This window comes from Gorilla gorilla, chromosome 16 (assembly GCF_029281585.2).
Source record: "Gorilla gorilla gorilla isolate KB3781 chromosome 16, NHGRI_mGorGor1-v2.1_pri, whole genome shotgun sequence".
NCBI classification, from domain to species: domain Eukaryota; kingdom Metazoa; phylum Chordata; class Mammalia; order Primates; family Hominidae; genus Gorilla; species Gorilla gorilla.
The window spans coordinates 79,859,487-79,882,400 of record NC_073240.2 but is presented as its reverse complement, the minus strand read 5'-3'; the positions used below and the strand labels follow the sequence as shown (position 1 = coordinate 79,882,400).

The 22,914-nt window shown below is 47.3% G+C and overlaps 1 protein-coding gene across 7 annotated transcripts in view; it reads left to right on the top strand.

The window, feature by feature from the left end:
- RASGRF1 (Ras protein specific guanine nucleotide releasing factor 1) overlaps positions 1 to 20,886 on the top strand; it is a 131,206-nt gene extending 110,320 nt beyond the window's left edge. For 4 of the 7 annotated variants that reach the window (XR_010131048.1, XR_010131047.1, XR_010131046.1 and 1 more), the window contains 5 exons: positions 997 to 1,076; positions 2,498 to 2,772; positions 8,253 to 8,370; positions 9,744 to 9,812; positions 19,555 to 19,605. Coding sequence is in view for 3 of the 7 variants with exons in the window: in XM_019011186.4 (XP_018866731.1) it covers positions 997 to 1,076; positions 8,253 to 8,370; positions 9,744 to 9,812; positions 19,555 to 19,647 (360 nt within the window). In the remaining 4 variants the exon portion in view is untranslated. Of the gene's footprint in view, positions 1 to 996; positions 1,077 to 2,493; positions 2,773 to 8,252; positions 8,371 to 9,743; positions 9,813 to 19,554 lie in introns of those variants that run through there. The other 3 variants (XM_019011186.4, XM_019011183.4, XM_055363941.2) reach the window with 2 other exon arrangements.
- Positions 20,887 to 22,914: the final 2,028 nt, after the last annotated feature.

Genomic DNA, 22,914 nt, shown 5'->3' with positions numbered 1-22,914 from the left:
GGCATGGAACTGAATGGTACGCTCAGCCCTTCTTTCCCCTTGAAGAGCACACACAGATCTCCTCCTGTCAGAATGGAGACTTAGATTGTCCTTCTCAGTAGACACATTTCTCAGCAGAAATCTGACCGCAAGATTGGGCATGTACTTGGCCTCCGGGGCCTGTGTCCCCTCCAGGCTGACTAGGGCTCTGGTGGCGTGACGTACCACTGTGCTCCCATGGTTTCTCAGCCACATTCTGAATCTTGAGGAACAGAGCTGCAAAGGAAGTCTCTAACCTACCTCACCATTTTATCAATGAGGGAGCTGAGGACCCCTGAGGGAAAGGGCCTTCCCTCAGGCTACACAGGGAAAGGTGCACAAAGCCAGGCTTGACCCAGGGTGCTCCATGGGTCAGACAAACTCCAGCCACCGAAACTCTGCTCCAGCCTGATGTGTGCGCTGGGCCTGGCGGGGTCGCTTGGCAAAGCCCTTTGCTGTGGAGCTTCCTCTTCTCCAGCCAGGCCTTTTCTTTTCTGATGATCAGTTCGTCTCCCATCTTTTTTCTTGATCCTTAAATTTGGGTGGTGTTTCTGGTGTGAAAAGGGGAACGTGTGAAATGACGGTCACATCCTTTGGGTCTAGTTCATGAGAAAGATCAGGAAAATGAAAAATCTGCCATTTCCTGCTCTGAGCGTGGGCTCCTAGGAGTCACCCACCAAGTCCTTCTAAACTGCCCAGGTCTCGGGATCCTGCAGCATTTCCAAGGGCCAAATCCACACTCAGGTCCCTCACACCCACTTCCTTGCTTCTGAGAGATGTGGGAGCACAGGCACACTCAACAAGGACCCGTGCCCAACTCCTGAGGAGTTCAGGGGCAAGGTGCCCAAACACAGGAGGCCCCCAGATCCCAAGGGAAGGCAATTCTGGAGCCCTGGCGGGCAGCATGTTGGAGTATGGGCCTGATTCCCGGGCCTTGGCGTGCGCTGTGTGTTAGTAAATGCTTCTGATTCCTTCTAGACTAAAGCTTTGATTGATAAGCTCCAAAAGCTTGTGTCATCTGAGGGCAGATTTAAGAATCTCAGAGAAGCTCTGAAAAAGTAAGTGTGTGTCGTTTTGTCGCTGTTATTTTTAAAATCATAGACCTGCATTGCAGAGGCATTCACGTGCCACCCCCAGCCAGAGCAGGAGGTCTGTCTGTCTGTCTGTCTGTTCGTCTGTCTACCCACAAGACCCCTAGATTTCCTGGACCCCAATGGTGGAGTCCTCCATGGTCTGCCAGAGAAACTCCAGAGTTTGCTAGCATTTCCTGGGAGAAGCACAGGAATACTGCTGGGATCCCTGAAAGCATAGTAGCTGTGATGACAATAGTAGCGGTGCCAGATTTCTCGATTCTAAAATGCACGTTTTCTTTTCACATTTTAATAATTCTGACATCAGGAGACGTCTTAACGTCAGTTTTGTTTATTTAACACGATTGTGTTTCCTTTTTCACTCAAGAATTCATCATCAAAATGTTTGCATTTTATAAACAATGGCATCCTGGAATCAAAAAAATACAGTTTGACAATAATCATACTTAAAGTTTGTAAAGCACTTGCCTAGACATTGTGCGTTTAACGCCGTCAACATTGCCCATACGGCGGGGTCCTCAGCCTCAGCACCCTTGCTGTTTTGACCAGGATGATCCTTTGTTGAGGGGGACTGTCCTGTGCATTGTAGAATCTTTAGCAGCATCTCTGGCCTCTACCTGTGAGATGCTAATGGCACCCCTCCAAGTTGTGACGACCAAAACTGTCTCCAGACATTGCCAAATGTCCACTAGGGGGCAAAATCCTCCCCACTTGACAACCATCAGGATAAGGCTGCTTCCCGCATCCTGTTCTTCCAGACAAAGAAACTGAAGAGCTAGTGTCTGGTCCAAGGCCACGTGGACGGTCCAAGTCCACATGGCCATGGCCTAGCACCAGGACTGGCCCAGGCTGGCCTCCAGAGCTTGGCAAGGTTTGCCCTGGGCTCCAGACGAGCTCTCCCAGGGAAGCAGTGATTCAGCCCATCTGCACACACTGTGGCCACGCACTCACATGAAGTGGGGGGTTTGCTTCTGTCACTCTCATTAGGTGCTTACTCAGGCTTCTGCACTAGTCTCAACCCTCCTTTCCTTGAGTGAGTGTTCCTTCCTCTCCTTGCCTGACTGGCTACTCGCCAGACCTTGGAGAGACCCTGGGAGATCCCTGGGGTCCCGGTTCCCTATACAGCTCAGGCAGCCTCTCCCCACTTCCTGGTGTTCCCATGATCACGGCTGACGCAGGGAACACCAGAGTTTACTACCCCCAGACCCTGAGGATGGGGCCAGCCAAAACCTCCAGCCCTTGACAGTGGCTTTAACAGACTGCTCACCCCTCTGCCAGCCTCGTCTGCCTCCTCTTCGCATTTTCTTCCTGCCGCATTTGGTCTGTCCTTTGCCAGCTCTGTGTGCCATCGCCTTGACCATCTCCACTTTGTTTGTGTCCTCAGACAGATGTTGCACCCATCTGTGCTGTCCAGCCGTCTCTCTTCTGCCTGGGCTCCCGAGAGCCCCTGTGGACTGTGCTTGTGGGGAGCTGCCCCCTCCGTGCATTCACCAACCTGTCCGTCCGTCCGCCCCCGGGGCACCACTCCATCCACCTCCTCACATGGCTGGCTTCCTCGTCTGCCGCCGCCACCACCGCTGCCTCCACTGCCTCTGGGGCCCCCCATTCTCTCTGAGTCCCCATCCTGACCGTCTTCCCTCTTTCAGGTGGCCTGTGGGCCCGTGTAAGTGTCTCTCCCACATTCCCCTGCTCCCTGCAGCACAGGCAGAGGTGGCCTGTGGGCCTCTGGGAGCTAAGAGCTTTATGCAAACCGGGTTCTGGACTTGCAGAGACATAGGCAGGGCACGCAGAGGAGGGAGGGACTGGGGAAACCCGGGGCAAATGCTTGCCGCACCCCCTGTCCTGAGGCTCTAAGGTTTTCACAAAGAGCGATGTTGCATGAATACTGAGCATCTGTTTCACTAGGCAGGGGACGGGGACAAGAGTAGTGAGGTGGCAGTCCATGGGCATAGCCAATGACCTCCCCAGACAAGGAGTCCTGCTATGGGCCTCACCATGTTGGTCTGCAGCCCATTCATACGTCCCAGGCATCTTTTTTTAGCTTTTCATTAAGATATCCAATTCAGGCTAGGCACAGTGGCTCATGCCTGTAATCCCAGCACTTTAGGAGGCCGAGGTGGGCAGATCGCTTGAGGTCAGGAGCTAGAAACCAACCTTGCCAACGTGGCAAAACCCTGTCTCTACTGAAAATACAAAAATTAGCCAGGCATGGTGGCGCATGCCTATAATCCCAGCTACTTGGGAGGCTGAAGCACGAGAATCGCTGAGCCCGGGAGGCAGAAGTTGCAGCGAGCCGAGATCGTGCCACTGCACTCCAGTCTAGGTGACAGAACAAGACTGTCTCAAAAAAAAAAAGAAAAGAAAAGAAAAAGAAGAAAAAATATCCAATTTCTGCCAGCATCCAGGCTGGAGAATGGCCTTATTGCCTTTCCCAGCCAAGACTTCACCACCAAACACCCCGCTAGCCACTCTCTTAAATGTCCCTTGCCCCACCTGCAACAGCCCTAACTATGTGTGCCCCTTCAGTCCCTGCCAGATGCCCTGAGAGTGGCCTCATCTCCCCTTCTCATTCCCCAAGCCTACATACTGGCAAAGTCCTATGCCTGTTCCCTCCTCCCAACCTCCCAGCAATCAGAACCTTCCCCCAGCTCCAGGCAACAAGAATTTGGTTGAAAACTGAATTTAGTAGCAAAATGTGGTCACCAGCTCTTCTGGGGCCAATTCCAGTTTTGACTACCCTGTCTAATCTCCACCGAGCACACACTTGCATATCTGCACCTTTTGTGTTTAATTTGAATAGGAAGCCCTTGATTTAGAGGAACACGGGGGACAGGCTGTTATTGTAGGCTGCGGCAGTGAAAGCCTTTCCCCTTTGTTCCCCTGAATTAAGGATGGGAACAGCCGTGGAGGAGCGTGTCAGCTAGCTGACTGCCAGGCCGTCCCCTATACCCTTTAATCAGGGTGAGAATCAATTTATCTACATGGATGTCATGAGCCCAAAGGCTGAGCTCTAGAGTCTCAGGGGTTCCAGCAAAGCCAAATATCTATCTCTATCTTTCTTCTCTGCCTGTGACCACAGAGCAGCGTAGCAACCCAGTGGTAAAATGGGACTTTCCACCCCCACTCCATCGCAGTTTTGTTTTTCAAAGACTACTTACCTGATCACCCTGTACCTCGTGCCAGAACCTTGGACCCTGGCCCCAGGGGATTCAGCCCACACAGCCCAGCCTCAAGGGCCCTCACGCCCTCCCTGAATGCCCTTCCCCAGGCCTCAAGATGGGAGAGAGGAGATCCCCAACCACAGCCCGCAGAAACTTGTAAGAGAGAATAGCCCATCCCACAGCCAGGGCAGTACAGAGAAGAGAGAAGTTGGAGAGAAAGAGGAAGGGGAGGTGGGCTCATTGCTTGTCTCGGGTCGGTTTCCTGGAGTTTGGTGTAGAGCATGGGCAGCTGCCCCTTGCCAGCAGCAGCTGGTCCCCCATCATCTCCCTTATTCCATTTAACATCATCAGGAGCGTCTTGGTGGAAAGAAACATCCAGTTTGGGGGCTCCAAACAACCACAGGCAAGGCCAGGTGTCATCAGCATGGGAGTGCCATAGCGAGGCCTTGCCCAGAAACCAGAAGCAGCTTTCAGGCTAGGGGTGGGACACTTTCCTCTCTGCTCCCTAAAATGTTAGCTGCAGGCCTGTGAGGGCTCTGCCAGAAGAGGAAGCCACCCCCGTATCAGCTCTGTTCGATAGGCCCTGCCAAGGGCAAAGCTGGACCTCACCCGAGAGAGGCCAAAAGGCCCATATGGAAGGTTCAGGACTTGCCTGTTGTTGGGTGTCTTGCCTACAGGAAGCCCCAACATGCTTCCCTTTTCATTCAGAGGCTCGGTGTGGCTCAGTCCGTATGCCATGTGTCCCTGTGGGGCCCTCCAGCAGTCCTCTGTCCCAATCTGGCAACTCCATACATTTGCCCCCGTGGCTCTGGATTTCGGATGGGGGTGTGTGTGTGTGTGTGTGTTTGATTGAGTGTTCTCTTGTCCCCTCCTTCATGGCCCCTCACTATAGAGCAAGCTTGTCCAACCCGTGGCCTAAGGGCCGCATATGGCCCAGGATGGTTTTAAATGCAGCCCAACACAAATTGGTAAACTTTCTTAAAACATTAAGAGTTTTTTTGTGATTTTTTTTCAGTTTATTAGCTATCGTTAGTGTATTTTACGTGTGGCCCAAGACAATTCTTCTTCCAATGCGGCCAGGGAAGCGAAAAGATTGGCCACCCCTGCCATAGAGGTAGTAAATAGGGACAGAGGTTAGTACTGGGGCTGGGCGTGCTACTTGCAAGTGATTCAATTGCAAATCCACCACCTTCCCACAGCTGAACCATGACTCCCCATAAATACCAGGGGAAGTCGACCCTCAGTGATCAGAGGACCTCTGATCCTTTTCACTGGTCTGGGTGGTCAGAAACCCCCAAAAGCCTTGAGAAACACTCTGAGTCCTTTGGTCATTTGCAGTCAGCTTGCAGTCACCAGGCCTCCCGTTCTCCCTTCCATCCTTAGAGCACTCCACGGCTACCTGGCTACTGTCACACATGCAGGGTGAAGGGGGAGAGCACCTCTCAGAACCCACCGGTCAGCACTGCCACAGCCTTACGACTCCAGAGTTACTTCTCAGATCTTTGGATTATTTCTCCATCATACTCATAAGCCTGGGCTTCAGACTTGGAGTATGATAGAAAGGAAATGAAGAGCTGGCCGGCACAGTGGCTCACACCTGTAATCTGAGCACTTTGGGAGGCTGAGGCGAGCAGATCACTTGAGCTTAGGAGTTCTAGACCAGCCTGGGCAACATGGCAAAAATACAAAATTTTTGTCCCTACCAAAAATACAAAAATTCGCTGGGTATGGTGGTGCATGCATGTAGTCCAGCTACCTAGGAGGCTGAGGCAGGAGGACCATTGGAGCCTGAGAAGTCAAGGCTGCAGTGAGCTGTGATTGTGCCACTGCACTCCAGTCTAGGTAACAGAGTGAGACCCTGCCTCAAAAAAAAAAAGAAAAAGAAAAAGAAAGGAAGGAAATGAAGACCTGTGCATGTAATAATCATGGACTGGAAGGGATGGAAGGATGCAAAGCAGCCCCTCCAGTGGCTGGATGTTCCTTACTCTTTTTTTTTTAATCACAAAGCACAGTAAATATATATATTTGAAATTACAAGCCTGTATACAAATGCATATATGCATCACAGGAACAAAAATTCCACAAAACAATATATACCTTTATTTCATTTGATGAAGTCAGATATTTTCTTTTTCACTTGTTATTTTTATTTGTTTTCAATTAAATAGATATGGGGTCTCACTATGTTGCTCAGGCTGGTCTTGAACTGTTGGACTCAAGTGATCCTCCCACCTCAACCTCTCAAATCCCACTCCCTGGGATTACAGGAGTGAGCCACCACTCGGCCCTTTTTCACTTTTTAAAAATTCTGGTCTACACCTTCTAAATTGATTTCAACACCCATGAAAGGGTCAGCCCTACATTTGGAAAAATACTTCTGTCTGCTGTGTCCCTAACGCCAGGCATCTGCCTCCTTCACGACTTTGCCATACTGTGCCAACTGTACTTGTGTTTACCTAACAGCCTCTTTAAATTAATTCACTTTTTCCCAAAAAGAAATAAGAAGGAAATTTTGTATCATGGCAAATGGAAAACCAGCATACTTGCTGTAAATACAAGAATGCCATTTAAAAATATATGGTAAAAACAAAATAATGTTATTGAATTCTGGCCAAATACTGATGTTTGCCAACACTCTGATTCTGACACCTGTTGCTATTTCTCTAAAAAGATAAAATGTGAAAGGAGGAGAATGGCAAGTATCAAAAGTGTCAAAGTCACACTATCACCAAATGAGGCGCTCTCCCTAAGCAGAAGGGAAAAAAGTAAAAATCCAATGTTTCTTACCACGTGAATTCATGTTATTTAATATCGTGCCTGTAAATCACCTAAAATCAGCTGTGAGACCACCTAAAACTGTCTTAGCTGCTATCATTGCTTTATGCATGAGGAGCCTGAGGACCAGAGAGGGAAAGACCTGGCCTAGGGTCACACAGCAGGCAGGTGAGGGACAGGGGCCAGGTTTCTGCTCTTGCTCTATCATCCTCCCAGCCTCACCTTCCTCCAGGTTAGCAGGGTTGCCAGGCGGCCACAAAGAGACAAAGGTGAGATGGGCTGGGAATGAGGGTCACTGCACTGTGCTCGATGGTGCCACTGCATCTGTGTGCTGAGCTGAGAGGAGGCGGCAGAGCACTGGGGAGGAGGCCCCAGAAGGAGCTAAAGGGAGCCCTGCTGGCACATAATGACCGCCGGGCTCCATCACAGGCTCCATCAACCCTTACCCAGCACCGAGCCAAGGGCACCAGAACACGCTGGGAAGGAGCAGTAACAGGAGGCCCTGCTTTGGACCAAAAATCAGAGAGGCATGGCCCATCACTCCAGAGGCCCAGCTCCCAAAGATGCAGTCCCCCACGAGTCACCAACCATGGAAACTATCACCCAACTCCCTGCCCCGAAGCCACTTTCAGGAAAGTGATCTCAGAGAGCAAGGGTTTCCTGCCCTGGCACCCAAGCCCAGTGCTTAGGTGGGTAGGAGATGCCAGTGGAGACAGGAGAGGTCTCAGGGAGCAGAGACAAGGGTGTCAGATAGGGTGACTGGCAGGAGTTGGGGGGCTGGGGCTGCAGAGCCCTCCGGGAGGTGATTCAGGGGTAGGATCCGGATGGGAGAGTCTCAGGGAGAGATAGGAAAGGTGAGTCCAGAGGGGCTGGTGACAGAGCCCAAGGACTGACTGGGACAGAAGGCAGACAGGTAGGGGAGGACCTTCTGGCTCAGGGAGGAAAGAGACAATCTGAGATGCGCCAGTGGGTGTAAGAGGCCCCAGTCAGCACCATGTTGCCCCCACCACCCCAGAGGACTGGCCCTGAGACCCAGCCGACAGTCCTGGGCGTGCAGAATAGTCAGTCCTAGAGTGTAGTGTGATTCTTGGTGACTGCAAGTCCCTTTGCCTCTAGCAAAGCAAAAGGTGCATGCGGGATGTTCTGTTCTTGGTAGACGTTACTTTTTTAAAATGAAAAACTTTTGTTAATGCCGTTTGCTTCCAAGTTGTGACCCACCCTGTGTCCCTTACCTGGGGATGTACCTCACCGACCTGGCCTTCATCGAGGAGGGGACGCCCAATTACACGGAAGACGGCCTGGTCAACTTCTCCAAGATGAGGATGGTGCGTTCCCCCCAGCCAGGCAGGGGAAGGGGGGCGTTGAAGCCCAGATGACTCAACCTGGGGCCCACCCACACTCTGCACCCCAAGGCCCAACCTGCTGCATAGGGTGCCCCCATTTGGGAGCCTGGGTCCAGCTTCCCCAGTGAGAGCCATCACTATCATTGATGAGCAGTTAGAATCTGGCAGGCCCTGAGCCATGCTTTCACCAGCATTTCCTCCTCCAGTCCTGACAGTCTGAGAGGTAGCTGCTCTTCTTATTCTGCACCTTTCAGATGAGCAGACTGAGGCTGAGTGAGGTCAAGTGAGCAGCCCAAGGTCACCCCACAAGTAAAGGGCAGAGCCAGGTCTGGAGCCCGGGCCCAGGTGACTCCAAAGCCCCACACTGTTATTCACACCCATCCGTATTGTTCATATCGACACTTGCTTGATGTGGACAAAGTAAAACCACTTACACAGCACCTCCTAAAAGAGTAAGTTTCCAGTTTTCCCAGAAAAATCTAGAACTTGGGATAAGGGCTGAGGAGACTTATCCCATTAGAAACAGGATTCTAACCGTCTCCTTCTCCCCTCTTACTTTGCCAGAAAGCCTCTACTTGCACCAGTTTTATATAATGGGCCTTGACATTAGATTTTTGTTGGATGGAAAGAGTTTTTTCAGGCACCATCCTGAAGAGCGAAAGCTGCTTTTCATCGTGTCTTGTGCACAGCAGGCGCTAAGGAAGTGGCAGATGCCTTTAACTTTTGCTGGAGTCGTGGGGTTTTGTTTTAGTGATGTTAGGTAGCTTATGCCACTAATTAAAGGAGATTTTTTTTCTTCTCTCAGTCACATAGTGTAATTTACCTATAGAGTCTTGACAAGTCTTGGAAGCAGATTTCTGTTTTAAAAAAAAAAAAGAAAAAAAAAAAAAACATGGGCCGGGTGTGGTCGCTCACACCTATAATCCCAGCACTTTGGGAGCTGAGGCGGGTGGATCACTTGAGGTCAGAAGTTCAAGACCAGCCTGGTCAACATGGTGAAACCCCATCTCTACTAAAAATACAAAAATTAGCCAGGCATGGTGGCATGCACCTGTAATCCCACCTACTCAGGAGGCTGAGGCAGGAGGATCACTTGAACCCAGGAGACAGAGGTTGCACTGAGCCGAGATCACGCCACTGCACCCCAGCCTGGGCGACAGAGTGAGACTCCATGTCAAAAAATAAAAATGAAAACAAACACACATGATGCCTCCATGGGACCTTCCAGGAGGCAACATGTATGGAACTAAGAGGCTGACTTCAGATTTAGTTGTTGATGCCCCTTCAGTTCTGCAAAGTTGGGGGTGGAACTAGGAGAGCAAACTGCATTCTGAAACACTCCTTCCTTCCCACAGATATCCCATATTATCCGAGAGATTCGCCAGTTTCAACAAACTGCCTACAAAATAGAGCACCAAGCAAAGGTAAGCTGTGCCTTTTCCTGGTCACTTGCATGCTTTCACAGTGGCTCTGTCTAGGCCACCTTCCACCCTGTCCCCTCCATACCCGTCCACTTTCCCTTCCAGAATTCTCTTGAGCCCAGCTCAAACGCCATCCCTGTAAGGAAGGCTTCCCTAGTCCCTATTTCTTCAAATTGGGCCTGTGTTCATCTTGTGACTCTTGTCTGATTTTACCTGCCATAGGATGGTTTGTATTCATGTCTAATCTCCCCCAGGGCAAGACAGGCAGAGTTGATAACATCTGTTTCTGAAAGGTACTATGCTTACAAGTTACAAAATCCACAGATATAAGGAGTGCACGGTGAAATGTCCCCCAGCCACCTAGTTCCCCTTCCAAAGGCAACATTTCCACCCGTTTCTTGTGTCTAGGTCCACAGGCAATCCATAAACACAAGCCAACTTTGCATACCATTCTCTAGCATACTATACACTGCTCAGTATCATTCCTTTTTTTCCTTCATAATATATCTTGGAGATCATTCCTATTAAAATAGAAGCATCCTTATTCTTTCTTACAGCTGCAGAGAAATCTATTTAGCCAATCCTCTGTATTGATGACCATTTAGGTTGTTTTGATCTTTTGCTGCTACAGACAAGGCACAAATAAATACTTTGTACATCCAGAAACAGGCAGGGAGGGCCATAGGGTATGGATCCCAGGGTCTGTGCTGCTCTGAGGGCCTAGAGAGCCTTACTGGAGGAGGAGAATCCTGGAAGAGTTTTCCTGATTGGGGTGGACATGTCTTTCTTGCAGAGAGACAGGCTTGTGTAAGGCTAAGTACAGTGACCCCTCCACCACCACCACCAAATGGCTGGCTGCAGAGAGTAGCATCAGGCCTGCCAGAAACAGATGGAACTGGTGGGATCCTAAAAGGATCAGGGACTTTGTCCGTAGGACCATAGGAAGCCCTGAAAGGAGGTTATATAATTGGACTAGTTTGCATTTTTAAAAGATTTGCAAGGCCATGTAAGAGAATGATTGGTCTGAAAAAAAAAAAAGTCTCAGCTAGCCAAAAAGAACAAAAAAAATTGTTTAATAAAAAAGAATGGTTGGCATGTTAGTCTCATTACATTATTCAAAGCCTGTATTGTAGGCCCCATTTTACAGATAAAATAACAGATTTGCTAACCCAGACTCTTGGGCTCCCAATCCTACGACTTTTCTTTTCTTTTTCTTTTTTTTTTTTTGTTTGAGACAGAGTCTCACTCTGTCACCAGGCTGGACTGCAGTGGTACAATCTTGGCTCGCTGCAACCTCCACCTCCTGGGTTCAATCAATTCTTCTGTCTCAGCCTCCCGCATAGCTGGGATCAGGGACTTTGTCCTTAGGACCATGGGAAGCCCTGAAAGGAGGTTATGTAATTGGACTAGTTTGCATTTTTGAAAGATTGCAAGGCCATGTAAGAGAATGGCTGGTCTGGCATGCCACTATGCCCCAATAATTTTTGTATTTTTAGTAGAGACGGAGTTTCACCATATTGGTCACGCTGGTCTCAGACTCCTGACCTCAGGTGATCCACTCACCTCAGCCTCCCAAAGTGTTGGGATTACAGGCATGAACCACCACGCCCAGCCTCAAATCCTATGACCTTTCTTCTCTGCCCAGAGATACAGCATCTTAACCTCCTAGTGTGCAGTTCACAAAAACATCCAGCTCCAGACACACCCTCAAGCACACCAGAAAATCAAGCTTTTATTGTTTTTCCCTTCTAATGTCCTTTGTGATCAATGCATTTTTTGAGAATGTGTCGATTTTTTGCCATATTCTGAGAACTCATGATCTGCTTTATAGCTGATAGCCATATCGAAGGAGAAAAATCAGTGGACTAACTACAATTAGTTAAACTGGCCACTTCTGCTTTGCTTTCCATTCATTCTCTCACTCCACAAATATTCATTGAGCAAGTCCTACATGCCAAGCACTATAGTAGGCTCTTGGCTCAGCAGTGAACAAAACAGATAAACTCTTGGCCCTCACGAGCTTGTGTTCTAGAGGGAGATAGACTAAGAGGCAAAAAATATAATATGACAGATGATTATTACAACCATGGAAGAAATGAAGCAGGGGAGAGGAATGGGAGGTTGGGAAAGGAATAGGGGGCCATAGGATCCTAGAATTTTCTTTTCTTTTCTTCTCTTTTTTTTAAGACAGAGTCTTACTCTGTCACCCAGGCTGGAGTGCAATGGCGCGATCTCAGCTCACTGCATCCTCTGCCTCCCGGGTTCAAGCAATTCTCCTGCCTCAGCCTCCTGAGTAGCTGGGACTACAGGTGTGAGCCACCACGCCCGGCTAATTTTTGTACTTTTAGTAGAGACGGGGTTTCACCACGTTGGTCAGGCTGGTCTCAAACTCCTGACCTCGTGATCCACCCGCCTCAGCCTCCCAAAGTGCTGGGATTACAGGCATGACCTAGGATTTTCAATGTTGGGCAAAACAGAAATAAAGGGCATCATGAGCCACAACATCACCTATATTATGCATCAAAGTGTTTGAATCTAATCAGGAGGAACCAACAGACAATTTCAGAATATGGGACATTCTGCGAGACAACTGCTCTGTAACTCAGTGGTGTGCTAGTAAATGTTAAACTGGTCTTGGGGGTAGAGGATTGAGTCTTGATGTGTAGCATTTGCTGTTGAAGAGAAAAATGATTGGAACACTTGTTAAAAATGGTAACATTGGAACATTTGTTTAAAATAGTAGGTTTATTCAAACCTGATGCAATAGAGGCCAAGACTGTTTCTTGGGGGAGAGAGATTGAACTCAACTGCAAATACAACAGGGACAGGTGGGGATTTGTAGTCAATGGGCCAAGAAAGGGGGTCAATGGATGGAAAATTACTAAGAGGAGATAGCAAGAGTAGGGGAATTGTTGCTAAACCGGCCTAACAGGTTTTTATTAAAGTCCGGCCAAAGACTTCAGATATTGGGGGTGGAGAATGAAGAATTTGAGCAGATATCAAGGTGGGGGGATTCTTGCTAAAGGCAAGCCAAATTTGAAGCCTAGGCATGAAGAGAGCTCAGAGGAGCCTGTTAGGTGATGCCAGCAGGGCCACTTTCAAACCACCACCTGGACATCACTGAAAGCAGAGTTGGGAACAGAGGCTAAAAATTGGGACATGCAGGCTGGCATGAGCCAGCTCCAACACACTACTGCATATACTCTTCAAAAATATCAATGTCTTTTAGCAATAAAATATTTTCAATTAAAATATATATATATATCGGCTGGGAGTAGTGGCTCATGCCTGTAAGTCCCAGCACTTCAGAAGACTGAGGCAGGAGGATCACTTGAGCCTAGGAGTTTGAAGTGAGCCTGGGCAACATAGGGAGATCAGAGATCCTATCTCTAGCAAAAATCATAATAACAATTAGCTGGGCATGGTGGTGCACGCCTGTAGTCACGTCTACTCAGGAGTCTGAGGCAGGTGGATCACTTGAGCCCAGGAGTTCAAGGCTGTAGTAAGCTATCATTGCACCACTGCACACTAGCCTGGGCAACAGAGTGAGGCTTTGTGTCTAAAAATAAAACACACACACACACACACACACACACACACACACATACATCAGTGTCATGAAAAATAAAAAAGACTAAAACACACAGGCTGGGCTCAGTGGTGAGCTTTTAATCCTAGCACTGTGAGAGGCAGAGGGAGGAGGCTACTTGAATTCAGGAGTTCAAGATCAGCAACATAGTGAGACCCTGTCTCTATAATGAAAAAAAATTTTTTCAAAAAAAATAATAAAATAAGACTAAATCATATGACATCTAAATGCAATGTGTGAATGTTGATTAGATCTGGGATTTTAAAAAACAGCTATAAAGACTATTTTATTCATTAAAACTTCAAGAAATTTGAATCTGGTCTGTACATCAGCTAATTTTATTTTATTGATATTAAATGTCCTAGGTGTAATGATGTTACGGTTATGTAAGAGAATGTCTGTATTCTTAGGAGATGCATGGCTGAAGTATTCAGTGGGGGAAACACTACACTATTTACCTTCAAATGGTTCAGCCCTCAGAAAAAGGATTATACGTATATGTTGTATGCATAGTTTTTATATTTTTTAAATAAAAAGTTGGCCGGAAAACAGACAACAGTAAAAGCATTAACCATGGAAAAACAGATATAAATACTGGAAGAAATATGTAAAACAGGACTATCGACTAGAAATATAATGCAAGCTACATATGTAACTTTAAGTATCCTACAGGGCCACATTTTTTAACTTATTTTAATTAATTTATTTATTTATTTTAGTTTTTTGAAACAGGATCTCACCCTGTCACCCAGGCTGGAGTGCTATGGTGTGATCTTGGCTTACTGTAGCCTCGACCTCAGGAGGTTCAAGCGATCCTCCTACCTCACCCTCCTGAATAGCTGGGACTGCAGGCGTTCACCATTACACCCAACTAATTCTTTTATATTTTTTGTAGAAACAGGGTTTTGCCATGTTGTCCAGCCTGGTCTCGAACTCCTGGCCTCAAGTGATCTGCCTGCCTCGGCCTCCCAAAGTACTGGGATTACAGGAATGAGCCACTGCACCTGGCCTGTTTTTTTGTTTGTTTGTTTGTTTGAGGCAGGGTCTCACTCTGTCACCCAGGCTCAAATGCAGTGACACAATCATAGCTCACTGCAACCTCAACTTCCCCGGCTTAAGGTATGACCACACCCAGCTAATTTTTTATTTTTTTATAGAGACAGGGTCTGCCCATGTTGAACTCCTGCGCTCAAGTGATCCTGTCGTCTTGGCCTCCCAAAGAGCTGGGATTACACGTTTGAGCCACCATTCCCAGCCTCATTTTTTTTAAAAGCAAAAAGAAATAGGTAAAATTAACTATAATAATATATTTTATTTAATACAATATATCCAAATAATTGTCAGTTCAGCATGTAATCAATTTAAAAATTGACTGAGATATTTTACTTTATTTTATTCATACTAAACTTTCAAAAATCCAGTGTGTATTTTACACGTCGCATCTTAATTCAGATGAGCCCTGTTTCAAGTGCTCAGTAGCTACACGTGGCTAATGGCTGCTGCACTGGATTTGGGGGGCTCTGTAAGAACTGAAAATGGCTATCTCTAGAGAGCCAGGCCTGGTGGCTGAGAAGGGGCAACAGAGGATTGCTGGTTTTCATTATGAACCGTTTAATGCTACTCGGCTTTTTTAATTACACAAAATAAGGTATAAATTAATTTTATATCTAAAATAAGATATAAATCAACTTTAAAATAAAAAGAAATAAAAATACAATTTAAAAATAAATAGTCCCGGGCCTGGCACGGTGGCTCTCAGCTGTAATCCCAGCACTTTGGGAGGCCAAGGCAGGAGAATTGCTTGAGGCCAGAAGTTTGAGACCAGCCTAGGCAACAGAGTAAAGGCTCCCAACTCTACAAAAAAATAAAATAAAATAAAAACATTAGCCAGGCGTAGTGGCTCATGCCTGTAGTACCAGCTACTCAGGAGGCTAAGGCAGAAAGATCACTTGAGCCCAAGAGGTTGAGGCTACAGTGAGCCATGATCGTGCCACTGCACTGCAGCCTGGGCAACAGAGTGGGATCCTGACTCTGTGAAAAAAAAAAAAAAATTTTAAGTCCTCATGGTCTGGTAGGGAAACTTTGAGTTTTCAGGCATGGCTCTTAGAGGATAAACACATGGTGATTTTAATAACAAGATCAAACATTGAATCCATCAGCTTAAAGCACTAAGGGAATCAGGCCCAAGCCACTGGGGGTTCAGAATGGCTCCCTGGCCAATTAACAGCAGCAAGCCAGAGCCTGCTCAGCATCTCTGGGGCTCCTCCCTCTGCCTTATTCAACACCAACCAGCCTCCACCCAGCCCACTCACACATCCTTCTCTCAGTCGACCAGGGAACACCTGGGTTCAAATCCCGGCGAAGCCACTCACCAGCTGTGTTACCTTCTGCCTCAACTGTAACATGAGATTCTTTTATTTTATTTTTGAGACGGAGTTTCACTCTGTCACCCAGCCTGGAGTGCAGTGGCGCGATCTCGGCTCACTGTAACTTCTGCCTCCCAGGTTCAAGTGATTCTCCAGCCTCAGCCTCCCAAGTAGCTGTGATTACAAGTGCCTGCCACCACGCCCGACTAATTTTTGTATTTTTAGTAGAGATGGGGTTTTACCACATTGGCCAGGCTAGTCTCAAACTCCTGACCTCAAGTGATCCACCTGCTTTGGCCTCCCAAAGTGCTGGGATTACAAACATAAGCCACTGCGCCTGGCTGGTAACATGAGATTCTTATACCAGTTTGGAATGGGTTGTTTTTGATGATTAAATATGACAACCTTTGTAAAAGGACTTTATAAAAAGCATTGCTGTCTGATGCAAGAACTCATGCATACATGAGTAACGGTTGGTTTCTGGTCTCCATGAATGAGTGAGGGGATTTTGAGGGCCTGTTGAGGAGGTCTAATGTGGCTAAAGAGGGGGGTTGTTGGCAACTGCAGGGCTAGAGCCCCTGCTTTGGGGGCAAGAACCTCCGGGAAAGAGCAGAGGGATTTAAAGGCAGTGGGTCTCCAATGTCCGTGTGCATCTGAATCACGCTCACCAAAAAGAGTGAGTTGTACTGTATGTACCTTTTTTTAAGTAAAATGATACTCAATCCTTGACAAGCCTACTCTGCTGACAGTGTTGTCCGTTGTAGTAAGAAACCCATGATCCTTCTCCTAGGGATTTATGCTTTAAACACTTAGTTGAGGCAAAAGGCTATATTCTAGAAGATCTTCATTGCAACATTTATTTTATATATAAAATATCAAAAAACCTGAAAACGGCCGGGCACGGTGGCTCATGCTTGTAATCACAGCACTTTGGGAGGCCGAGGAGGGTGGATCACCTGAGGTCAGGAGTTCTCAACCAGCCTGGCCAACATGGTGAAACCTAATAGTATAAATGAAAGCATACCAAGTGCTTTCCATTCCATAGGTACAACTATGGAAAAGTACTTTTGTATTTTAAGAACTAGACGATCACACAAAAAAAATGAAAACAGTTATTTTAGAGTGGTGAGATTACGGGCTTCTGTTTTTCTCCAAAAATGTATTTTATATTGTCATGTCCTTTATTCTACAATAAAAAATATTAAGATAAAAGTATCAACATAACTCAGCAGTATTTGAAGGTCTGTGTTTGTGTGTTCATCCAGCCTGGGAACCACAGAGTTGCCATGTGGATCACACAGGGCTCATCCAGAAGGCACTGTGGTCACACTGGGCCCTGGAAAGTCTCAGAAGTTACCAAGAAAATTTCAGGGTTTTCTTCCATCTCCTGCTTTTGTCTCCTTAAACTTTGATGTGCAATACAAATAAATATTACTGGCCAGGGCCAGTGGCTCATGCCTGTGATCCCAGCTCTTTGGAAGGCCGAGGCAGGCGGATCACCTGAGGTCAGAAGTTCGAGACCAGCCTGGCCAACATGGTGAAACCCTGTCTCTACTAATAATACAAAAATTAGCCAGGCATGGTGACGCATGCCTGTAATCCCAGCTACTCGGGAGGCTGAGGCAGAAGAATCGCTTGAACTCAGGAGGCGGAGGTTGCAGTGAGCCAAGATGGCGCCACTGTACTCCAGCCTAGGTGACAAGAGTGAAACTCCCCCTCAAAAAAATAAATAAATATTACTGCTCCTCAGACTTCTTTCATTAACAGCTGTGCAATGGTGCTATATGCTGCCAGTCTTCCTCGAAAGTACAATGTCTTAGGAAAATTAGCCTGACTTAGCCAAGTCAGGTCAAGAGTTCAACACCAGCCTGGCCAACATGACAAAACCCCGTCTCTACTAAAATTGATCCTGCACATGCTCACTATGGAGGAAACTAATCAGTTTCCTGATCCCCAGGGGGCTTGGGAGGTAGAGATTCATGCATTCTAGAAAGGACTGTTCACATGACACTACTATCTAGGTATAAAAGACTATTTCACATGGTCATAAAATCGCCATGTCTTTATCAGTGGGTGTAGGTTAAACCAGACTGTGATATCTAAAGTCATCTTCCTAGAAGTGCTGGGAATGAGCTGCTAATCAGACATAGTAATCACTTTATCTGTGACTATTAATCAGCATAGCAGACAGCTGGTTCCAACCTTTATCGTAGCAGAGTCAATTAGCCAAGACAAAAGCAGCAGACTTTATTTTTCTCAAGCAGCTACCAAAAGATTCCCAAACATATAATAAGAAAATTTGGCCAGGCACGGTGGCTCGCACCTGTAATCCCAGCACTTCAGGAGGCCAAGGCAGGTGGATCACTTGAGGCCAGGAATTCAAGACCAGCCTGGCCAACATGGCAAAACCCTGTCTCTACTAAAAATACAAAAATTAGCCAGGCATGGTGGTGCACGCCTGGGATCCCAACTACTCAGGAGGCTGAGACAGGACAATCGCTTGAACCCGGGAGGCAGAGGTTGCAGTGAGCCCAGATTGCACCACTGCACTCCAGACTGGGCGACAGAGCAAGATGCTGTCTCAAAAGAAAAAGGAAAATTTTTTTCTTTCTCTTCTGGATTTATGTAGCGGGGAAAAATGTGCCTTTAGTTCCAAACAACTGACAAGTACGTAAGTCTTGGAAAGATACTTTTTGGAGCAGGGGGCTGCCTGTGAGGTTAGAGCTCAGATCTCTCATTGCACATTTAATGCGCAGGCATTCAGCAAAATGCTTCAGAGCAGGAGTGGGGTGGGGAGAGAGGAGAAGACAGGATAACCTAACTCACGTGAGTGAATCTTTCTGATTTTCCACTCTTAAGATTTCTCCCCAGGGTGAGAAAAAGGGAGGCTCTTCTCTCACACAGCCTCCATTTCCACTTGCCTCTCTTGGAGTGAATCTCTCACAGTACCACGTAATCCTAGTGTTTTAATACATTTTGTCCCAACATTTTATTATAAAACTTTTTATTTTATTTTATTTTATTTTATTTTAAGACAAGGTCTGTACCCAAGCTGGGGTACAGTGGTGTGAACACAGCTCACTGCTGCCTTGACCTCCTGGGCTCAAGTGATCCTGCTGCCTCAGCCTCACATGTAACTGAAACCACAGGTGCACACCACAATACCCAGCTACTTTTTTGATTTTTTTGTAGAAACAGGGTCTCACTTTGTTGCCCAAGCTGGTTTCAAACTCCTGGGCTCAAGCGATCCTCCTGCTTCAGCCTCCCAAAGTGCTGGGATTAGAGGCATGAGCCACCACGCCCAGCCTTATGAAACTTTTCAAATATACAGAAACACTGACAGAATTGTGACAGACAGATCAAACATACAGAAACACTGGCAGAATTGTGACAGACAGATCAAACATACAGAAACACTGGCAGAATTGTGACAGACAGATCAAACATACAGAAACACTGGCAGAATTGTGACAGACAGATCAAACATACAGAAACACTGGCAGAATTGTGAACACATATATCTGCCACCTAGTTTCTACAATTGACTTTTTTTACTTTTGTACCAGCCTTAATATTATGACAATATTAAATAATAATCCTAAGACAATACTTACGTCGACTGCTTAAAACTCATGTCAAGATGGAACACTACTGAATGCATTTTTGCCTCATATGCCCACCTGACTTTCCCCAGTAAGAGGCTTGGGCCCTAGGAGATAAAGTGCATCCACAATCAGTACTATGGAGGTCCCACAACCCTCCCATTCCCTTTTCTCTTTTCTTTTCTCAGGTAACGCAATATTTACTGGACCAATCTTTTGTAATGGATGAAGAAAGCCTCTACGAGTCTTCTCTCCGAATAGAACCAAAACTCCCCACCTGAAGCTGTGCCCAGCCCAGACCCAGCTGCTCCCGGGGACATGTGCTAGATGATACTGTACATATTCGTTTGGTTTCACTGGATTTTCTTCTTCAGTATGTGCTTCTCCAAGAATACAAATCGTCCTTGTTCTTAGATTCCTGTAGAACCGGAATATGAATTTCTGCACCGTTTCAGACTTCGCCCACCCATCCCTCCCCTCGTCTCCTGCAGTGCCTGTTTCTTTTAAACAGCTGTACTCTTGGTCCCTCTTCCCTAGACTCCTCACTCTTCTCAGAGGGGAAACAGCACCCTTGCATACAAGAATCTTAGACTCCAGTCCTGCTTCCGTCCCTCCCCAGCCCAGGCTCCTGGGTTGAGGTGGCCACCCAGGCATCCTCCCAGCATGTTCCATGTAGTTGTTATAACTGGGTGGGGGGTGGGGGGCGGCGGGAGGGGGAAACCATACCCTGAAGTCCAGTCATTGACAAATCTTCCCGCTGATGGTGATGTCAATTTCCAAAGCAGCTTCTCCAGCCAAAATCGCAGGTCTCAAAACTCCCCATGTGTCTCCCAGTAACCTGGACGGAAGGGAGTCCTCTCTGCTCAGAACCACACCCCTCGTACCAATGCTGCCATCTCGTTCAGGCCCCACGTCGCTCCTTGCTCTAGGATTAACACCAGATAGCATGAATAGCAGTCTCAATACAACTGGATGAGGCCCTAGACTTCCCGAGGAAATGGAGTCACAAACACCAAGCCACGTCGACTCTTGCCGACCACTGGCCCAGCATCCGCTGAAAGTCGGGAACACAAAAATGTCACTTTTCCTCTTTAAGCTGCCTAACGGTCACTACAAGCTTACGTTGAGATGCTCTAAGTCTGTATACCTTGTGATAATTAGTACCACACTGTAGAATTAGGAAATCAATAACCAAGTGTTTTTATTGCATATACTGTAGTCCTGTCTAAATGCCTTCTAGCAGGAATATAGTAATGTAGTGCTTATTCTGTGAATACTACCATGTATTTTTTACACTGTACAGTATAGAAAACACAGGTTAACTCCAAAGTGGCAGGCATGCTCCACTACGACAGACAGACAACTTTTGCTGTAAGCAATACCTAGTGGTATGAGAATTCTATTTCAAGTCCTAAAATATTTCAACTTACAGCTTGTTTGGAAAAAAAATTTCCATTTTTGTAAAAATATATGTTTCCTGATTACCTCTTGCTAATAAATCTATTCTATCTCAGGGTGAACAGCGAGTTTTGATGGGTTTCATTCGTTCAGTCAAGGAATATTTGATGAGCACTTGCTCCTTACCCAGCCCAGACTGGGACCGGAGATCCAGAGTGTCAAGGACACCATCCCTGCTTTTTAGGCACCAACAGTTTGATGGGGAAGACTGTTTCAGTTGCCTATTGCACCAAGAACAAGCCACTCCAAAACATAATGGCTTAAAACCATTTTTGTTACCTTTCACAGTTCTATGGGTTGACTGGGTCCAGCTGTCAGTTCTTATTTGGAGTCACTCATGAAGTTTCAGTCACTCAGCAACTGGGACTGGAGTCATCTGAAGGCTCAACTGGACCGGGTGGTGCTCTAGTTGGTGCACCAAGATGGCGCTGTCACATGGCTGGATGTTGATGTCTGCTGGGCTGCACTGGGGCTGTTCATGGGAGCATCCACACGTGGCCTCTCTGTGTGGCTTGGGCTCCTCACAGTCCGGAAGCTGGGTTCCAAGAGCGACTGTTCCAGCAGCCTCAGGCAGAAGCTGCAAGGCTGCCCAGATGCCATCCTGCCCAGATGCGTCCTCACTGTCACCCAGGAAGGGAAGCCCCGGAACACCACCCTCAGTCACAGGCATGGGGCCCACTGCAAGGCACAACCCACTCCAGAGCTCCCAAGGCCGCCTCCCCTGGGACCTGCAGCCAGCTGGCTCCATAACTGCTTTTCCGTTTCCTCCAGGCATTTTCATCCTAGCCCTACTTTGTGCTGGGATCTGAGGGGGATAGCAAGCGGAGAAAGAAGGGATCTAGAGGGAGAAGATTCTAGATCCTTCTTTTGACTGCCAGCTGGTTTTGATTGCCAGCTTTACCTGCTTCATGAGCTCAGCAAAGTCACTTAACCTCTCAGAGCTTCACTGTTCTCATCTGAAAAATGGGGATGAAAATGGTATCTCATTACAGAGTAGAATTAAATGAATTATTATAATTAATGGTATTAAGTACTATTAAACAGTTAATGGTAGAGAAGGAAGAGTGTGTTTTGAGGTGCCAATGAAGTAGTATAAGACAAGCTGCTTTGTTAAGCAAGACATCAGCTGTTACTCCTGGCACCAAAAGCCATCCTGGGGTTCCATGGGTCAGTGGCCTTGACACCAAAACAAACTTGGGCCCACCTGCCCGGCACAGCAAAGCCAAGCACTGACATTGGGATTGCAGCGAGAGAAAGTGAGGCATTTATTGCAAGGGCACCAAGCAAGATGAATCACGCCGCTCATGCTTAACACCTGAACTTAAGTCTTTACCCTACCTGGTGGCTTACAGGTAAGAGTTTTTAAAGTTGGGATGGCAGGGGTTACAGGCAAGGTCATAAATCAACACACAGAGGCTACACATTGGCTGATGTATAAAGGCGGGACATCTTCAGAGGGGTGCCGTGCACCGGTCATAGGTGGACTCAAAGATTTTCTGGGCCAGGCTCAGTGGCTCACACCTGTAATGCCAGCATTTTGGGAGGCCGAGGCGGGAGGATTGCCTGAGCTCAGGAGTTCGAGACCAGCCTGGGAAACATAGTGAAACCCCATCTCTACTAAAAATACAAAAATTAGCTGGGCATTGTGACGTGCCTGTAATCCCAGCTACTCGGGAAGCAGGAGAATCGCTTGAACCCCAGAGGTAGAGGTTGCAGTGAGCCAGGATCGCACCACTGCACTACAGCCTAGGCGACAGAGCGAGACTGTCTCAAAACAAAAACAAGCTCTAGAGCAGCAATTACCAACAGGGTGATTTTACTCCTCGCCTCAGAGTCTGGAGACATTTTTGGTGGTCACAGTTGGGGAGGCCGGGTGATACATCTACTAGGTAGAGACCAGAGATGCTGCTAAATAGCCTACAATGCACGGGACAGCCCTCACCGCAAAGAACTATCCAGCCCAAAATGTCAATCATGCCGAGGTTGAGAATCCCTGCTCTAGAGCCAGACTGCTCCGGTTCAAATCCCGGCTTCACTGCTTACTAGCCATACGACCTTAGGCAAGTTACGAGACCACTCTATGCCTCAGT